At 35.3% G+C, this 17193-nt stretch overlaps 1 protein-coding gene across 1 annotated transcript; it reads left to right on the top strand.

The window, feature by feature from the left end:
• Window positions 1-959: 959 nt before the first annotated feature.
• LOC140853428 (flavonol 3-sulfotransferase-like) lies at window positions 960-2248 on the top strand. Its single transcript, XM_073248075.1, has one exon. The coding sequence runs from the start codon at window positions 1080-1082 to the stop codon at window positions 2130-2132; it is 1053 nt and encodes a 350-aa protein (XP_073104176.1). The 5' UTR covers window positions 960-1079; the 3' UTR covers window positions 2133-2248.
• Window positions 2249-17193: the final 14945 nt, after the last annotated feature.

The raw sequence follows: 17193 nt of genomic DNA, 5'->3' as shown, positions 1-17193 counted from the left end.
GGAGGAAGAAGAAGATGCGGCGGTGGGCGATGTGCTGGCAGGGCTGGATGACGGTGAGCCACTGATCGGTGTCGGGGTGGGTATGGGAGCAGGAGGGCAGAATTGGTGGTGGATGATGAGGTCGATGAGGTGGGACTGCTCGAGGATGGCATCATGGAGGATCTCACGGTAGATGCGGGGCTTGAGGTAGAGGCGCTTGGAGTGAGGGTCGGTTCAAACGAGAAGCTTGAGTAAGGGGCTTGCTGAGACGGTAGAGTCTGAAGATGAGCTCCATGGATTCGGAGCCGATAGGGATCCAGGTGCGTGGAAGGTGGAGATATCTGTGGTACTCAGGACAGTAAACGATGATGATGTGGTGGAGGCCCTCAGTGATGCCGACATAGGAGCGAAGACGGTGCACGCATATATATTGATCGGGTTGGGAGACATTTTTATAGTGGTGTCCTCCAATTTTAAGTACGAAAAAAAAATATTTTTTAGTATTTTAAAAAAAATATGAACGTTTTTTTTAATACTATATTAATTAAAAAATTATTGTTTTCAATCAAACATATTTATTATTTATTAAAAAATTTAAAAACCACAATGATATCAGACAGGTCCTCGAAGTTGTGCGACCTGATAGCGTCCTTCCGGTTAACACGGTCTTGAGAATAGAGCCATTTGTCCAAAGCGATGTCCTTTGACCGGCAGGATCCCCTGTAGTGCGCGCCCGGCACCGTATGTACGTGAGATGTGCATCATACGATCCACGCTCGTCCACTCAGAAATTTCTAATTGGATCCTCTAAATTAGCTGACTGACCTAATACAGTCCTTCCAGTCGACGGGACCATGAGAGTGGCGTCATACGTTGTCCAAAGCGATGTCTTTAATTCTTTTTAAGACTCCAACGTACCTGGCATCATCATTTATTAATTGGTAAGTAGCTCAACACTTTTACCAAGAAAAAGAAAAAAAAAAAAAAAAAGCTCACCACCACCCATATATGGCTGTATTAGTCCAGAAGGAGACTCGCTTCCCCCGGCACCTCCAAGAGTAGAGTTCGTTCCAGGACCACAAAGCCTCGCCAGCTTAGCGATGGCCGCACCCTTTTCCGTGATTCCCAATAGCGGACTTGCCTCAGCGCCCGAGGAAGCAAAGCGAGAGGATGCTCCAAAACCTCCACAACAGTTCGATGGTCTCATCTCAACCCTGCCTCTAAACCAAGAATGGATACCCATCCGCCTCCGGAAATACCAAGACTTCTGGATCCCCGAGCACTCTCTTCCAGGCGTCATGGCCATGCAGCAAAACTTCGAGGCTCGCCCCGACGACGTCTTCGTGCTGAGCTACCCCAAGTCCGGCACCACCTGGCTCAAAGCACTGGCCTTTGCCATCATGACCCGAACCCACTACTCCATGGCCGACCACCCTCTCCTCCGCTCCAACCCCCACGAGTGCGTGCTCTTCATCCCGAGCGTCTTCTCCAACGGCACGGCGTCCAAATTAGAGGCCATGCCTTCGCCTAGGATCCTCGGCAGCCACCTCGCATACTCTCTGCTGCCGGATTCCATGAAAGGATCCGGCGGCCGGTTCCTCTACGTTTGCCGGGAGCCCAAGGACGTGTTCATCTCCCGGTGGCACTTCAACGACAAGATGAGGCCCGACTCCGTGGAGCCGATTCCATTCGAAAGAGCTTTCGACTTGTACTGCGATGGCATCAGCCCCTACGGATCTATATGGGAGCACGTTCGCGAGTACTGGGAGGAGAGCTTGAGGAGACCTGAGAAGGTGCTGTTCCTCAAGTACGAGGAGATGCTGGAGGAGCCGGTGGGGACTGCGAAGAAGCTGGCGGATTTCGTGGGGTGCCCTTTCTCCCCGGAGGAAGAGAACGAAGGGGTGGTCGAGGAGATTATAAGGCTTTGTAGCTTCGATAGTCTGAGCAAACTGGCCGGGAGGATGATGCACAAGCTCAACACGGTCATACCGCTGCAAACTACTTCATTATATAGGAAGGGAGTGGCAGGGGATTGGAGGAACCATATGAGCGAGGTGATGGCTGGGAGGATGGACGCAGTAACCTCACAGAAGCTAGAGCGATCTGGGCTCACCTTCGGGATTAGTGCAGGCATGGAAGCTGATGGAATGTGATTTGCATTTTGATGTGATTCTCCAATCTTCCAATCTTGGTTGGAAGTATGTTCCCTCAATAATCACTTCGTCTTGTAGTTTTTGGGTTAATTAATTTCTGGCTTCATCTTTGTGTATTGCTACTCCTTGCATTAAACTTAATATTATGATCCGCTATCAAGGGGTCATTACTTTGTGTGACAGTAAAAATTAATTTTGGCTGATATATGCAATGGCATGGGTTAGAGTCTCAGGGTAGCGGCTATATATATATATATATATATATATATATATCAGGGCAGCCACTTTATATAAAAAAAAAAAAAAAAGAAAAAGAAAAAACCCAAATTTATTAGAAGATTACAGAATTTACATAGTCAGAGGGACAGGGGTGGAGCTAGACAATTTTTTTTTTGGAGGGACCAAAGAAAAAAAGATTAAAAATATTAGCAAAAATATATTGAACTTAACTAATCATATTAGATGCAAAATACCTAGTAATTTTATGTGACATATAAACCAAAGAGAGTAAAGAAAAAAAAAACTTTTAATTATCTATTAAGAGAGCTGTGCCTGACGATTTTTCATACATTCAAACTCATTTATTATAGAATCTGAACTAGATCTACTAGCAATTTCTTTTTCAATATAAACGATTAAGTTATCTACAGGAAATTCAGCATCCATCTTATTCCGAAGTCTTATTTTCACAATTTTCATTACTGTAAAAGCTCTCTTTGTAGTTGCTGTAGATACCGGAAGAGTCAAGATAAAGTGAATCAATCTCTCAATTAAGTGATAAGTTATTAACTTTCATGTTCCTATTAATCTCTGACATAACCTAAAAAGTGTCGTAATACCTTGAAAATCTTGATGCTTAGGTATATCAATCTCATAATGTTACAACTGACACTTCAAAAAAGTTCTTTCTTGTTCATTGAAATCCTGAGGATAAAAGTTTTCCGCAAGCCTGCATATATCTTCAATTTTGAATAATTTAAAATTATCTTTGGGATCCAAAGCAGAGCTTAAATCTATTATTCAACTCTTGTAACTGGGAATCTATTGCAGCTAGAAATATATCTACTCGATAATGATGCTCCACAATTACATCTGGTTGCAATTTGGACCATCCATTATCTCTCAATTGCTGAAGGAGTGTTTTTGTTGTGGAAACAAGATGGATTGCATTTATGATATCTTGAGAGTGTAGCTGTAATACTTGGCAAAGAACATTAGTGATTCTCATGATCTCTTTCATCAAATGTAAGATAAAAACAAATTCAAAGGATGCTAATATTTTATTGACAGAATAAGCTTTACCTCTTTGTGAATAATTGGCTCCTTCCTCAATAATATTGTTAATAACAATGAAAGTTGCACCAAACATTCTCATCAAGCTGCAAATAGAATGGAAGAGCCCCATCTAGTATCTCTTACTCTTTGCAAAGTCCCAACTTGATTTGCTCCTCTACCTGTTTCAAGTTCATCAATGGCAATCATGTTTATAAGTTCAATTGCATGGGTTGTTTGTAACTGATTATGGTACTTGCAAGAAGCACTAACAATATTCACAATAATATTAGACAATTGTTTAAAAAATTTATGGATTTGAAGTTCTCTTGATGCTGCAACCAATGCTAACTGCAACCTATAAGCAAAACAATATACATAATATGCATATAGACAATCATTAAGAAATAAAGCTTGCAATCCATTCCATTTCTCTTGCATATTGCTAGCACCATCATATCCTTGACTTCAAATATTTTTAATTTGGAGGTTGTAATGAGAAAGGACAGACACTAACTCTTTTTTCAAAGTCATTGCACTGGTGTTAGAAATATGCACAAGATCAAAGAAGCGCTTTTGAACAAAACCATCTTTATCAACAAATCTCAAGACAATAGCCATTTGTTCCTTCTTAGATTCATCTTGAGCTTCATCAATAATAATACAAAATTTAGCATTTCCTATCTATTCTCTTATTGAGTTTCTCACCTTATTTGCAAAAATATATAGAATTTCCTTTTGAACATCCTTGGATGTACTTAGCAACCTGGGGAGCATTTCCAATACAATCTTCTATATTTTGTCATTGTAAGATCCTAAAAACTTTAACATTTCAATAAAATTTTTAAGATTTTTTGAACTTGAGCTTTCATCATGACCTCTAAAAGCACAACCTTGAAATGTCAACCATCTAATATAATCTATGGAAGCTTTGAGTCTAAGATGGTTGTTCTCAATCTCTTTTGATGCTTGCCTTTTGAGAAGCTTAACAATGTATTGTGCTTGCTTCTTTATATCATCACAAGATTTTATAGCAACATAATGTGGTGAATTAGGATTTTTTCCAACATGATTCAAAAGAGAACAATTTTCTCCACTATTTACTTTCTTCCAATTTTTGAAACCTTCCTCAATGAATGCATTCAAACCCGGGCGGCCTAAAGGTTGCTTACCAAAGAGGTAGCATAGAAAACAATATATAGCATTATGTTCAGTAGAATACTCTAACCAAGAGGGATACAATTCAAACCATGAAGACTGAAAGCGATGACGATGGCCTTCAAAGTCAGAAAATGGATACTGATCAAGTTTAGGTTGATGTGGCCCAACTTTAAGATAAGCCCGGTGAATTTCATCTCTTTGATTAATCGGATATTTCCAAATTTGTAGATGTACGTAATCCAGGATCACGCTCTCAGTGAAAAGCATCCATTTGTTCATGATTGAGTCTTAAACGTTTTGAGTTATATTGTTCAAGAGTTGTAGTACTAAGATTTGATGGCTCTAGTGTAGAATGATCTAGATTTGATGAAGGTGTTGTACAAAAATTCAATTACTTATCACCTTTTCTTTTAAAGAATGTGTCAAGGATTTTCAACTTACCCAAACCTCAAAAAATAAACCTGAAAAAAAACTCTTTGTTATAATAAATTATTCTAATAACTGTAATATATATATGCACACACACACAAACACATAATAATTAAGTAAGACTTATTAAATCATTAAATATTTGGAACCAATATCAAAACTAGAGGGTAAATGATAAATCACATTAAATAATGATATTAGAAGATGATATTTAAAATTATTATACCAACAGAATATTGGTAACATCTAATATCAATTCAAGAAAAATTAGTAAAACCAAAATAGGCAATAGAAACCAGAAATAATTAAAAAAATAATATTAATTTTTCTATTTAGAGAAAAAAATATACTTACATCATTTATAACATGAAATTGATTTTACTAGCTATTCAATGTCATTCAATCCTAATAAAAATTCTAAAACAAAAATTAATTAGTATTTCACAAAGAAATAGTCTAATGAAAGTAAAAAAAATTCTATTTATAAAAAAAATGAAATACATAAGACAAGAGATATTGTAATTAATAAATTCAAAATTGGAGAACTAGCAAAACTAAATCATTTCAACTAATAAATCCTAAACATTGAGTTCTTAATTAGAAAGAAAACAAAACAAATCTTGAAAGATGGAAATATAATAAAAAATAAGGATAGAAAATAGAGGATTTTCCTTTTTTTTACTTTGTTAAATACGGATGTTTCGGATGGAGAAGATTAATGGCCTCACTTCAAAACAGCCCAATAATCCAAGTTGCTGGACACTTGCATATTTTTTTAGCAACTTGTAAAGCAACAGAAGAAATAATGGAGGAAATGGATAGAAAATGGACAGCTGGGGAGTAAAAAAGACGAAGAAAAAGTGAAAAGGAAAGGTGAAGGGTCAAAAAGGTGCCTCTTCAAACTTTCTTATACAATATGCTGCCCAATTGGTGAAGCCGAGGCTATTTGACTTTTTTTTGTTAAGTTTTCTTTGCTAATTTTTTTTTGATCTCTTTTCAAAAATTTTACAAAATTTTGGGAGGGCCACGGCCCCATTGTTACGAGATACTCCGTCTTTACAGTTAATGAATGAATTTTTCATTCTAATGACTTGTCAGATCATGATCTAACAATTTAAAGAATTAAGAGCTGAACAACCTATCTAATTTTAGCGTGATAATTTATTATGCCATTTTCATATAAAAAAATAATAAATAGACCATTAGATAAGCTCAATTTCAGAGAATTATCTTTGTACTCTTATTTTTTTTATTTTTATTTTTATTTTTTTCAAGTTCCAACTAAGTTAAACATCAGAAAATATTTTGTTGGAGAAAATTTTAATAAAAATAAATTTTTTTTATAATTTTATTTTTAGCATCAAGATCCTCGAACGACTTTTGATTTGAACTGTATCCACTTTGAACCGAAATCCTACAACAGTAATATATATATATATATATATATATATATATATATATATATATTAAATAAAATAAATATAAATATAAATATATTAATATCTGATATGTTTTCAGCTTGCCCTACTTTCCCACGCATGTGTGTGGCCATGAATGTTGTGGCTGACCGCTCCACGCCAATTCTTTGCAATCATTTAAAATTTGATGCTGAGTTTTTTTGCTATGGAAGTTGATAGCCAAGCAGTTTTTTTTTTTTTTTTTTTTGGTAGCAAGCCAAGTAGTTTTTTTGCTATGGAAGTTGATAGCCAATTACCAAGTACATACTTGGCCAGTGTTGCCACCTGGGTAAATGGAGCGGAATTGATTTTCTATTGAAGTTTTTCTTTTTCTTTTTTTTTTTTTTTGGTGATGCAGCAGTTGCTTCTATGGCCGAGGTTTCAACTCCATAGCAGAAGCAACATAAAACCGTATTTTGATAAATTTATTTATTAAAATTTATGTTATAGTCCAAAATCAGCCCAACCAAGTCCAGCCCAGCCAACAGATCAAAACCCAATAAAAAAAAAAACAGGGTAAAAATCGGGAAGAAGACTCCCGGTAGGAATCTTCTTCTCCGGCGAGACCCATGCGCATTAGGAGTCCTAGGATCTCTCGAAATCCTAGGACCCTCTATAAGAAGGTCTTCCCTCTCTTTAGAATCGATCCATAAGTCTTTTCTCCCTCTCTTTCTCTCCATTTTTTTCGATCAAAAGCCGCGGTCACCGTTTTGATTTCTCGTCGTGACTGCCGCCGACGAGGTCACCGGAGGTCAAGGTAAGCTTCCCTCCTTTTCTTCTCTTCCTTCTCTTCTTTCCGTGCTCCTGTGCGCGGCTGCCGGCGACGAGAGTCGCCAATTTCTGGTCGGGAAAAAAGACTCTGTTTTTTATCTATTTTCCTTGAAATTTCCGGTGCCGGCGATCGGAATTGATCGCCGGCCCCGCTCCTCCGTGATCGGAGGAGTGGCCTCCGTCGGCCGTCGGCCTCCGCCGCAGCGGCAATGGCCCGAACGGCCGGTCAAGGCCGGAGGACGTCGGTCCTCTGTTCGGCCTGGAAGGAACCAAGAAAAAAAAAAAAAAGAAAGAAAGAAAAAGAAAAAGAAGAAAAAGAAAAAGAAGAAAAAGAAAAGAGAAAGAAGGAAAAAAGAGAAAAAGAAAAGGAAAGAAAAAAAAAAGAAGAAAAAGAAAAGAAGAAAAAGAAAAGAAAAGAAAAGAAAAAAAAATAATAATAAAAATAAATATATATATATATATATGTATATATATATATATATATATATATATATATATATATATATATAAAAGTAAGTAAGTAAATAAATAAATAAATAAATAAATAAATAAATAAAAATTGAAATTGATGAGAGAAAAAGTTTCTCTCTCTTCTTTCAGTCTGAACCCTGACTTTCTCTCTCTGAAATTGGACTTTCTCTCTCTACTTTCTCTCTCTAGAATTTTCTCTCTCTAGGATATATCTCTCTCTTGATGGATTCCTCTCTCTCTAAAGTTATTCCTTTAGGATTAGCATAGTGGGAGGTCTCATCTGATGATTTTGATCGAGTTTAGGAAAGAGAAAATTCTAGAGAGAGAAAATTCTAGTGGGAGGTCTATCTCGAAACTCTGCTAAAATTTTTGCTCGAGCACTCCATTTCTGTTGAAGCAGAGTACTGACTTGAGCATCGGAGGGTCTTGCCGGAGCATCTCCAACTCTAATTTAGACTTTCTTTGCAGGTCCCGGCAGCGGTCGCGGTCATCCCAGCTCCAGCTTCTCCGACTTTGACAGAATTCTGCACCAACAACTATCATGGGACGCCCCAATCAGGTCCACATGCCCTCTCTAGTGTATGCATGCCCAACTTGATTAAATTAAGTGACGTCCAATCAAAACTATCAAGAAAATTGATTAAAAGTTTGAACCCTTAATTCATTTGATCCAAAATCCTAAGCATCCAACAATTGGAGCCCAATGAATTTAATTTATTAAAGTTATAAGCAGATAATTAAACTTGAATTAACCTTATCAAATAAGTAATTCAAATGCAAAAAAAAAAAAATGGATCCAACCATGTGCTAGCAAGGTTATCCTGAACTCAATAGGATTTCTCTAAATCTAATTGAGACTTCATAAGCCTAATTACTTATTTTAGACCTAATCCCTTTGTTGTGTGACCCCATAGATCCAATTCTATCTGGTAATAAAATATACAATGATCTTTATCATAGCATCATTGAAACTCTTTTCAATGGGTCAGAACAGTTTCACTTTAACTCATCAAGGATTGTCGATCCTGAGTAATTCTAATGAGCTCTCACCATTCACTAGTGACATCTAGCAGTATGTAGTGACAACCCAACAGAATCAAAAAAGAACCTCAAGATATAGTTCACATGTGATTCAGTCTCTCTATCGTAAGTTCCAACTAGGTGGTAGGTCATGGATAAATTGTCAAACCTCATCATCGGTCATATAATAGATTCGATCAGCTCAAGTCCAATTGCGATCCTTATAAAAATTTTTTTCCATCAATCATAATGTTGTAGCCACAGACTCTCAGACTTAGTCTCTCAAATTTTATAGGACTACTCTTCTCTATCAAGATCGATAGATTCCATCTAGATGCACATCCTACTCCTATAGTGGACCAACTATCGTCAGCATCTACTACAAGAATTTATTGAGATCATGTTTATATGTCAGTCAAACTCCAGCAGCTTCACTGTGAGCAGTCGTACCATCACAGATCAAAAGATCATTCACACAACTATAGTATCGAGACAATCACTGACGATCGAGTAGAAATCCAAGTGATCTCTCGTATGGTCATTCTCAGTACTAGTTGTTCTCTAACAACTACCCACATTTGTCGCTCAGTATCTCTATACTGTAGATCAGAAACTCATCTACTCTGAAGGAAGCAATCTATGCACCAGTCTATCTGGATCGATCACCATCCTCATGATGATATTATGATCAAGAGCATTTAGGAATTATATATATGTCTCTAATTTTTAATATTTCGAGAATATGTATTGAAATATTAATTTCATGGATGATTCAAGAATACATCACACTTGAATGAAAATCAAACTTGCCCTTTATTGATCAAATTAATGAATTAAGTATAAAATTATATCTTAGATTTATTACAATGTGTCAGCTATATTGACTTTTAGGACATACATCTAACAATCTCCTACTTAGACTAAAGTCAATTGGCCACTAATCTAAGTCCTATCTTCTCAAGGTGGACTTTCATTTTTGGCTGGCTTAATTACTTTGTTAGTGGATCTGTCATATTATCCGTGGAGTCTACTCTTTGCATCTTGACATATTTCTTTTCGAAGTAGTCGCATATGATATGGTACCGCTGCTCAATATGCTTTGATTTCTTATAAGACCTCGACTCTTTAGCAAGTGCTATGGCTCCATTATTATCGCAATAGAATGGTATGGCATCTGATGTCATTATCTCAAGCTCCGTGATGAACTTTTTGAATCAAAAACCTTTCTTTACAGCATTCAAAGCAGCGACATATTCAGTCTTTGTGGTCGAATCTGCTATGATGGATTGTTTGGAACTCTTCCAGCTGACTACGTCATTATTGCATGTGAACACATACCTTGATGTAGATTTTTTATTATCAGGATCAGACATGAAATCTGAATTAATATACCCCTCGACTCGCAACTCAGAACCTCTTCCAAAGATCAAGAATAAACCTTAATTCTTCTCAAATACTTAAGGATGTTCTTCACAGCTATCCAATACTCCTTTGGATTCGACTGATATCTGCTCATGATGCTCACAGTAAGGACAATATCAGGTCGAGTATACAGCATGGCATATATAAGGCTCACTATGGTTGAGGCATAAGGAATCCTACTCATGCATTGAACTTCCTTGGATATGGTCAGACACATCATTTTGGAAAGATGAATACCATGCCTAAGAGGTAAAAGTCCTCTTTTAGAATTTTTCATGCTAAACCTCTTCAATACTTTCTCTATGACAGATCTAGAATCTTTTTATATCTATCTCTATAGACCTTTATTCCAAGAATATAGGATACTTTTTTTAGATCTTTCATGGAGAATTTCTTGAACAACCATCTTTTGACCATGGTCAGCATGGAAATATCATTTCCAATAAGGAGAATATTATCTATGTACAATACGAGGAATATTATTACACTCCCACCAATCTTTTTGTATACATAAGATTCTTCTTCATTTTTGATAAAACCAAACGATTTTATCGCATCATCAAAACAAAGATTCCAACTCCGAGAAGCTTACTTTAATCCGTATATAGACTTTTGTAGCTTGCAGATTCTGTGATCACCATCACCAGATGTGAAACCCAAAGGCTGCTCCATATGGATATCTTCCTCAAGATATCCATTCAGAAAAGTAGTTTTCACATCCATCTGTCAGATTTCATAATCATAACAAATTGCAATAGCAAGTAGAGTACGGATGGATTTCAGTATGGTTATGGACAAGAAAGTTTTCTGATAGTCAATACCCTCGTGCTGACTATAACCTTTTACCATGAACCTAGCTTTATAGGTCTCTACCTTACCATCGGCACCTATTTTATTTTTATAGATCCATTTTCATCCAATGGATACTATATCTTCAGAAGGATCCACTAAGGTCCATACTTAGTTCGAGTGTATTGAGTCAATCTCTGACTTTATTGCATCTAATCATTTTTCGAAATCAATATTAGATATCGTCTTGTCAAAGATATTAAGATCATCACCATGATCCTTATCTCTCATGAGGAATATTTTCTTTACTTTCTCTGTAAGCATATCCATGTACCTTTTAAAAGGTCAGAAGACCCTGTTAGATCTACAAGATGGTAGAGAAACATCAACTACTGGCTCATGAATAATAGATTTTGAAGGATCCATAGCTCTTTGCTCTTCAGAGACCTTCTCTTCAAGCTCAACTAACCTCCCACTGCCACCAACCTAGATAAACTATTTTTTTAGGAATATGGCATTTCGACTTACAATCACATTGTGATCTTGTAGAAAGTAGTAGTATCCCATTGATTTTTTTGGATACCCTATAAAATGAGTTATTACAGATCTATCCTCTAATTTATCAACTATCTATCTCTTAACATAGATCAGACATCTTCAAATCTTAAGATAATCTAGACTCGATTTCTTACCGTACCAGATCTCATATAGTGTAGTAGGAACAGATTTTGATGGAACCCTTAGGTGAATTGCAGTTAATAAGATATGTCCCCAAAGATATAAGGATAAATTAGTGAAGCTTATCATAGATCTGACCATATCTAATAGGGTCCTGTTCCTCCTTTCGAATATCCCATTAAGCTGAGGTGTTCCGGAAGGAGTCCATTGAGAGACTATGCCGTTGTCTTTAAAATATCTCAAAAATTTTTAACTAAGGTATTGACCTCCTCGATCAGATCGAAGAACCTTAATGAGTTTACCTGTTTGTTTTTCTACTGTATTTCTGAATTTTTTAATTTTTTCAGAGGCTTCAGATTTATATTTCATCAGATACACATATCCGTACCGAGACAAATCATCAGTGAAGGTGATGAAGTAACTATAACCATCTCTGATCTGTACATCAAATGACCCACACATATCGGTGTGTATCAGGACAAGCAACTCGATGACCCTTTTCTCATGTCCCACAAAAGATAACTTGGCCATTTTTTTTCGAAGGCAAGATTCATAAGCTGGGTATGACTCTGGATCAAGAGACCCAAAGATTCCATCCTTTTTCTGTTTATTTATCTTGTCCTCTCCAATATGGCCTAATCTATGATGCCATAAATACTTCTAGTTAATTTTATCTCTGGATCTCTTTTGACCTATGATATTTACTATTTGCTTGTTTAAATTCACATTCGCATCAGTATGTAAGTGATATAGACTGTCAATTAAAAGATCACGTGCAACTAATTTATTTCATAAATAAATAGAATAAAAGTTTTTATTAAAATTAAATTTAAAACCATCCTGTGCTAGCATAGATACAGAAATTAAATTCTGACTAGCTACAGAAATAAAATAACAGTCCTTTAAATCTAATCTAAATTTTGACGGTAATCAAAGAGGATAAATACCAGTGACTTCTGTAGTAACTTTTACTCTATTGCCGACTCGAAGGATTATGTCACCTTCCCTCAATTTTTTACTTTATATTAAACTCTATATTGAGATACATATATGAGCACTCGAATCAGAGTCCAATATCCAACTAGAAGTAGAAGAAACCGTAAGGTTAGATTCAATTACGAGCATACCTTTTGAAGGTTTATCATCTTTTTTGGTCTTTACACTCTCCAGGTAGAATGGACAGTTTCTTATCCAGTGGCCATCAGTATCACAGTAGAAACACTTTCTCTTTGCTTCAACCTTCTTTGGAATGTCCTTCTTTGGTGTGCTCTCTTTTTTTTGCTTCTTAGTAGATTTATTCTTCTTTTTCCAACTAGACTTTCTCTTGATTGAAGAAGTTCGCTCTACAATGAGAATAGTATTCTTTGAACTTTTCAAGGTTTCTTCCATAGTGACCAACATATTGACTAGTTTGGATATAGTGTAATCAAGTTTGTTCATATAAAAATTTATAATAAATTGACTATATGAACTAGTAAATGATTAAAGGATCAAATCTATTTGTAAATCTTTTTGCATATCAAGCCCAACTTCTCAATCTCCTCGATGTCCATGATCACTGTCATACAGTGCTTATGGGCTGACTGCCCTTCGTGCATCTTCAGATTGAAGAATCTCTTGGACACTTCGAAGTATGCTGTATAGCTCTGCTCACTATACAACTCTTATAGGTGAGTAATCATAGACCTAGTAGTGCGTATATGCTCATGCTGGCTCTGCAACTCATTTGTCATGGATGCCAGCACATAGCACTTGATCTGACTGTCTTCATCCATTCACTTTTTATAAGCAGTTCTTTACTCTACAGTAAGCTGATTTGGCAATACTAGAGATTTCTGTTCGAGTATATGATTTAGTTTTTCAGAAGTCAGGACAATCCTGAGATTTTTTAGCCATCTTTATAGTTTGTTCTAATCAAATGATTGGATTCAAGAATGTGGGCTAGAGGATTTGAGGCTAATATTGTTTAATTATAAAAGTAAAAATTTAAATTAGACTTTTATATTTTAAATTTATATTTGCTTCAAAAATTTTAAAATGCAAACAATAACTCTCACTAATTTTTTGGATCCCTCCACTCTCCGAGTGAAAAATAAAAACCCTGATGCGATAATGGATTCTTAATGGGTGCTGCAGTTCCATCGATGCCATGTACCTCATTTAACAGTTATTAGTAACACGTACATCGATGCATGGATAACTCTTTGACCCAATACTTTTCTAAGTATGTTCCAACAACTTGGTCTCTAAGTCATGTGGGCTCGCTTAATAGTTATTGACCATACTCCTTAGTTAAGTTCGATCCACCATTCACAAGCAGGTGCAAGATCATTATTGGGTCCCTCACCTAACAGTTATTAGATCCAATCTCATCCTTATCTTGAAGCAATTCTTTACTAATAGAGTGGTTACGTGTTTCCGATACAACTGAACCACTATGACTAGCTGAGAACAATCAACATCAGTAGCACGCCCACACATCTACAATGGTGGAAGACCTATGGACTTAATATTTATGAGAAGATTTAGGTTTAGGTCTCATCTAATCAGTAATCATATGATCAATCTAACTGACATGGGCTAAATCAAACCACCAAGCAACCTTATTCAGGACTCAATCTTCCAAATTGATCAGGTAAGTGGAGATCAGTAGGGGTCTCCCTATTACTTTCTTTAGATACCAATAAATTGATCAAATCAGCAAACGAAATCAATTAAATAATCACATCTCTATTACTTATCTTAGACACCAACAGGTCAATTTGTCCAAATAGATTAGCTTAAGCGAATCAGGCTCAAGCCATCAAGCTAAATTAGGTCCTTAAATTAATCAATTTTATATATGAGATTCAATCAATTTGATCAATAATAATTACTTGATCTTATAACTTAATTGACCTAATTCTAATCAATACTTGACTTGATTTAATCAATTATTTAATCGAATTAGATCCATTATGTTCAAATAAAAAATTCTAGATGCAATCTGATTATATGATCTAATATTTTTTAATTTTTTCATGATCAAAACTCTCATGCATAAACGTAAATTTTAGATTTTAAAATTAAATTTTAGATCTAAATTTTTTATATAAAAAATAAATTTTAAATCATTAAACTAATTTTTAGATTTAACATACAAGCATATATCTCATATATGTATGTAAAATTCAGACCTAAACAAAAATTCAGATCATAACATGATGCCATATATCTCATATACAAATTATGAATCATATTAAAAATAATTTTTAAATTTAAATATACAATCACATATTTTATATATGAATCATAAATTAGATCAAATTAATTTTTAAATTTTATGCATGCATCTATATATCACATAAACATGAATTAGAAACTATTCAAGAATAAAATTCAGATCTATGCATGCTAATATGTATTAACTATATGATTTAAAAATTAAATCTAAAATAAATTTTAGATTCAAAGCAATCATCTATACATCTCATGTATTAAGAAAAATCAGATTTTAAAATTCTTTTCAAAATATGTATGTCAATTTTATGTATATGAAATCCATGACTCTAATACCACTATTAAAATTTGATGTCGGGGCATGCATGTATGTTTTAAAATTTTTTTTCTAAATAATGTAGTGAAATAGAAGATTAAAATTTTTTTTTAATCTAAACCATGCATACTTAAAATATAGAATACAAGGATCTGCTTCATATGTTGAAATTGAACATATACTAAATTTTATGCCGAAATTGAATATGTGATCGAATCACATATCTGTTTCATAATTTTTTTTTTCAAATCTAGATCTAAAAGAGAGTAGATTTTCTCTTAGCTGTGCAAATACTCAGCCTCTACAGATATCCACTTACGATCAGTCTGGAACAGCCCTCTTTGATATTGATCCTTCTTCTTTAAGAATAATCAGCCTGCGAATTTGAATAAAGTCTGGATCGCGATCAACTCTTTGATCCTCTCTTTGATCTTTTCTTCTCTTCTTCTCTTACTTTTGTTTCCTTGATTATAAAGCTATCGAAGACTAAAAAATTAGCAAGCAAAGGGATGCTCAAGCTCCTCCAGGGTGTGGAGAAGTGGGATGCCCAACACCTTGGACGTTGGACTTCAAGGGGAGAAGAGAGGGAGAAGAGAGGGGGGGCATGGGGAGCTTCTAAGGGAGGCATGGGCTACTGGAATTCAGAGCTAAGGAGCTTTAGGGAAGGTCCCTTTAAATAGACATAAGGTTTGAATCCTATTCAAAATCAAGCTACCACTTAATGCAAGTCCTACTTGCATTAAGAATCCTTATTCCTTTAGTTATTTGACCCCCTTTAGAAGATCCTTTAGGTGTCAACTGTTAAAGCCTTTGCATCTACAAATACACACGCCACATGGCTGTAATGGATGTGTGCATGCCCAACTTGATTAAATCAAGTGGCGCCCAATCAAAACTATCTAGAAAATTGATTAAGAGTTTGAACCCTTAATTCATTTGATCCAAAATCCTAGGCATCCAACAATTAGAGCTCAATAAATCTAATTCATTAAGGTTATAAGTAGGTAATTAAACTTGAATTAATCTTATCGAATAAGTAATTCAAGTACAAAGAGAAAATTAAGTCCAACCATATGCTAGCAAGGTTTCCTAAATCCGATAAGATTTTTCTAAACCTATTTGAGACTTCATAAGTCCAATTGCTTATTTCAGATCTAATCTCTTTGTTGTGTGATCTTATAGATTCAATTCTATTTAGTAGTAAGATATACAATGATTTTATCATAGCATCATTGAAACTTCTTTCAATGGGTCGGAGCAGTTCCACTCTAACTCATCAAAAATTATCGATCCTGAGCAATCCTATAAGTTCTCACCGTCCATCAGTGATACCTAGCAGTATGTAGTGGCAATCTAATAAAATCGAAAAAGAATCTCAAGATGTAGTTCACATATGATTCAATCTTTCTATCGTGAGTCTCGACTAGATGACAAATCATGAATAAATCGTCAAACCTCATCATCAATCATATGATAGATTCGATCAGCTCAAGTTTAATTACGATCCTTATGAAAACTCTTTTCCATCAATCACGCTATTGTGGCCATAGACTCTCAGATTTAGCCTCTCAAATCTCATAGGACTACTCTCTATCAAGATTAATAGATTTCATCTAAATGCATATCCTACTCCTACAATGGATCAACTGTTGTCAACATCCACTATAAGAACTCATTGAGATCATATTTATGTATCAGTCAAACTCCAGCAGCCTTACTGCTAGTAGTCGTACCATCACAGATCAAAAGACCATTCACACAACTACAGCATCGAGACAATCATCGATGATCAAGTAAAAATTCAAGTAATCTCTTATACGGTCACGCTCAGTACTAGTTGTTCTTTAACAACTATCCGTACTCATCGCTCAGTGTTTCTACACTGTAGACCAGAGACTCATCTATCCTAAAGAAAGTAATTTATGCATCGATCTATCCGAATCGCTCACCATCTTTATGATGATACTATGATCGAGAGCATTTAAGAATGATATACATATCTCTAATTTTCAATACTTTAAAAATATGTATCGAAATGTTAATTCAATGGATGATT

Source organism: Elaeis guineensis, chromosome 13, assembly GCF_000442705.2.
Source record: "Elaeis guineensis isolate ETL-2024a chromosome 13, EG11, whole genome shotgun sequence".
Classification (NCBI taxonomy): domain Eukaryota; kingdom Viridiplantae; phylum Streptophyta; class Magnoliopsida; order Arecales; family Arecaceae; genus Elaeis; species Elaeis guineensis.
The sequence above is the reverse complement of the archived record's forward strand: the minus strand, read 5'-3'. Positions and strand labels throughout refer to the sequence as shown.

What these genes read in the sequence shown, in the direction of transcription:
- LOC140853428 (XM_073248075.1), top strand. Translation starts at nt 1,080, where the DNA reads ATGGCCGCACCCTTTTCCGTGATTCCCAATAGCGGACTTGCCTCAGCG.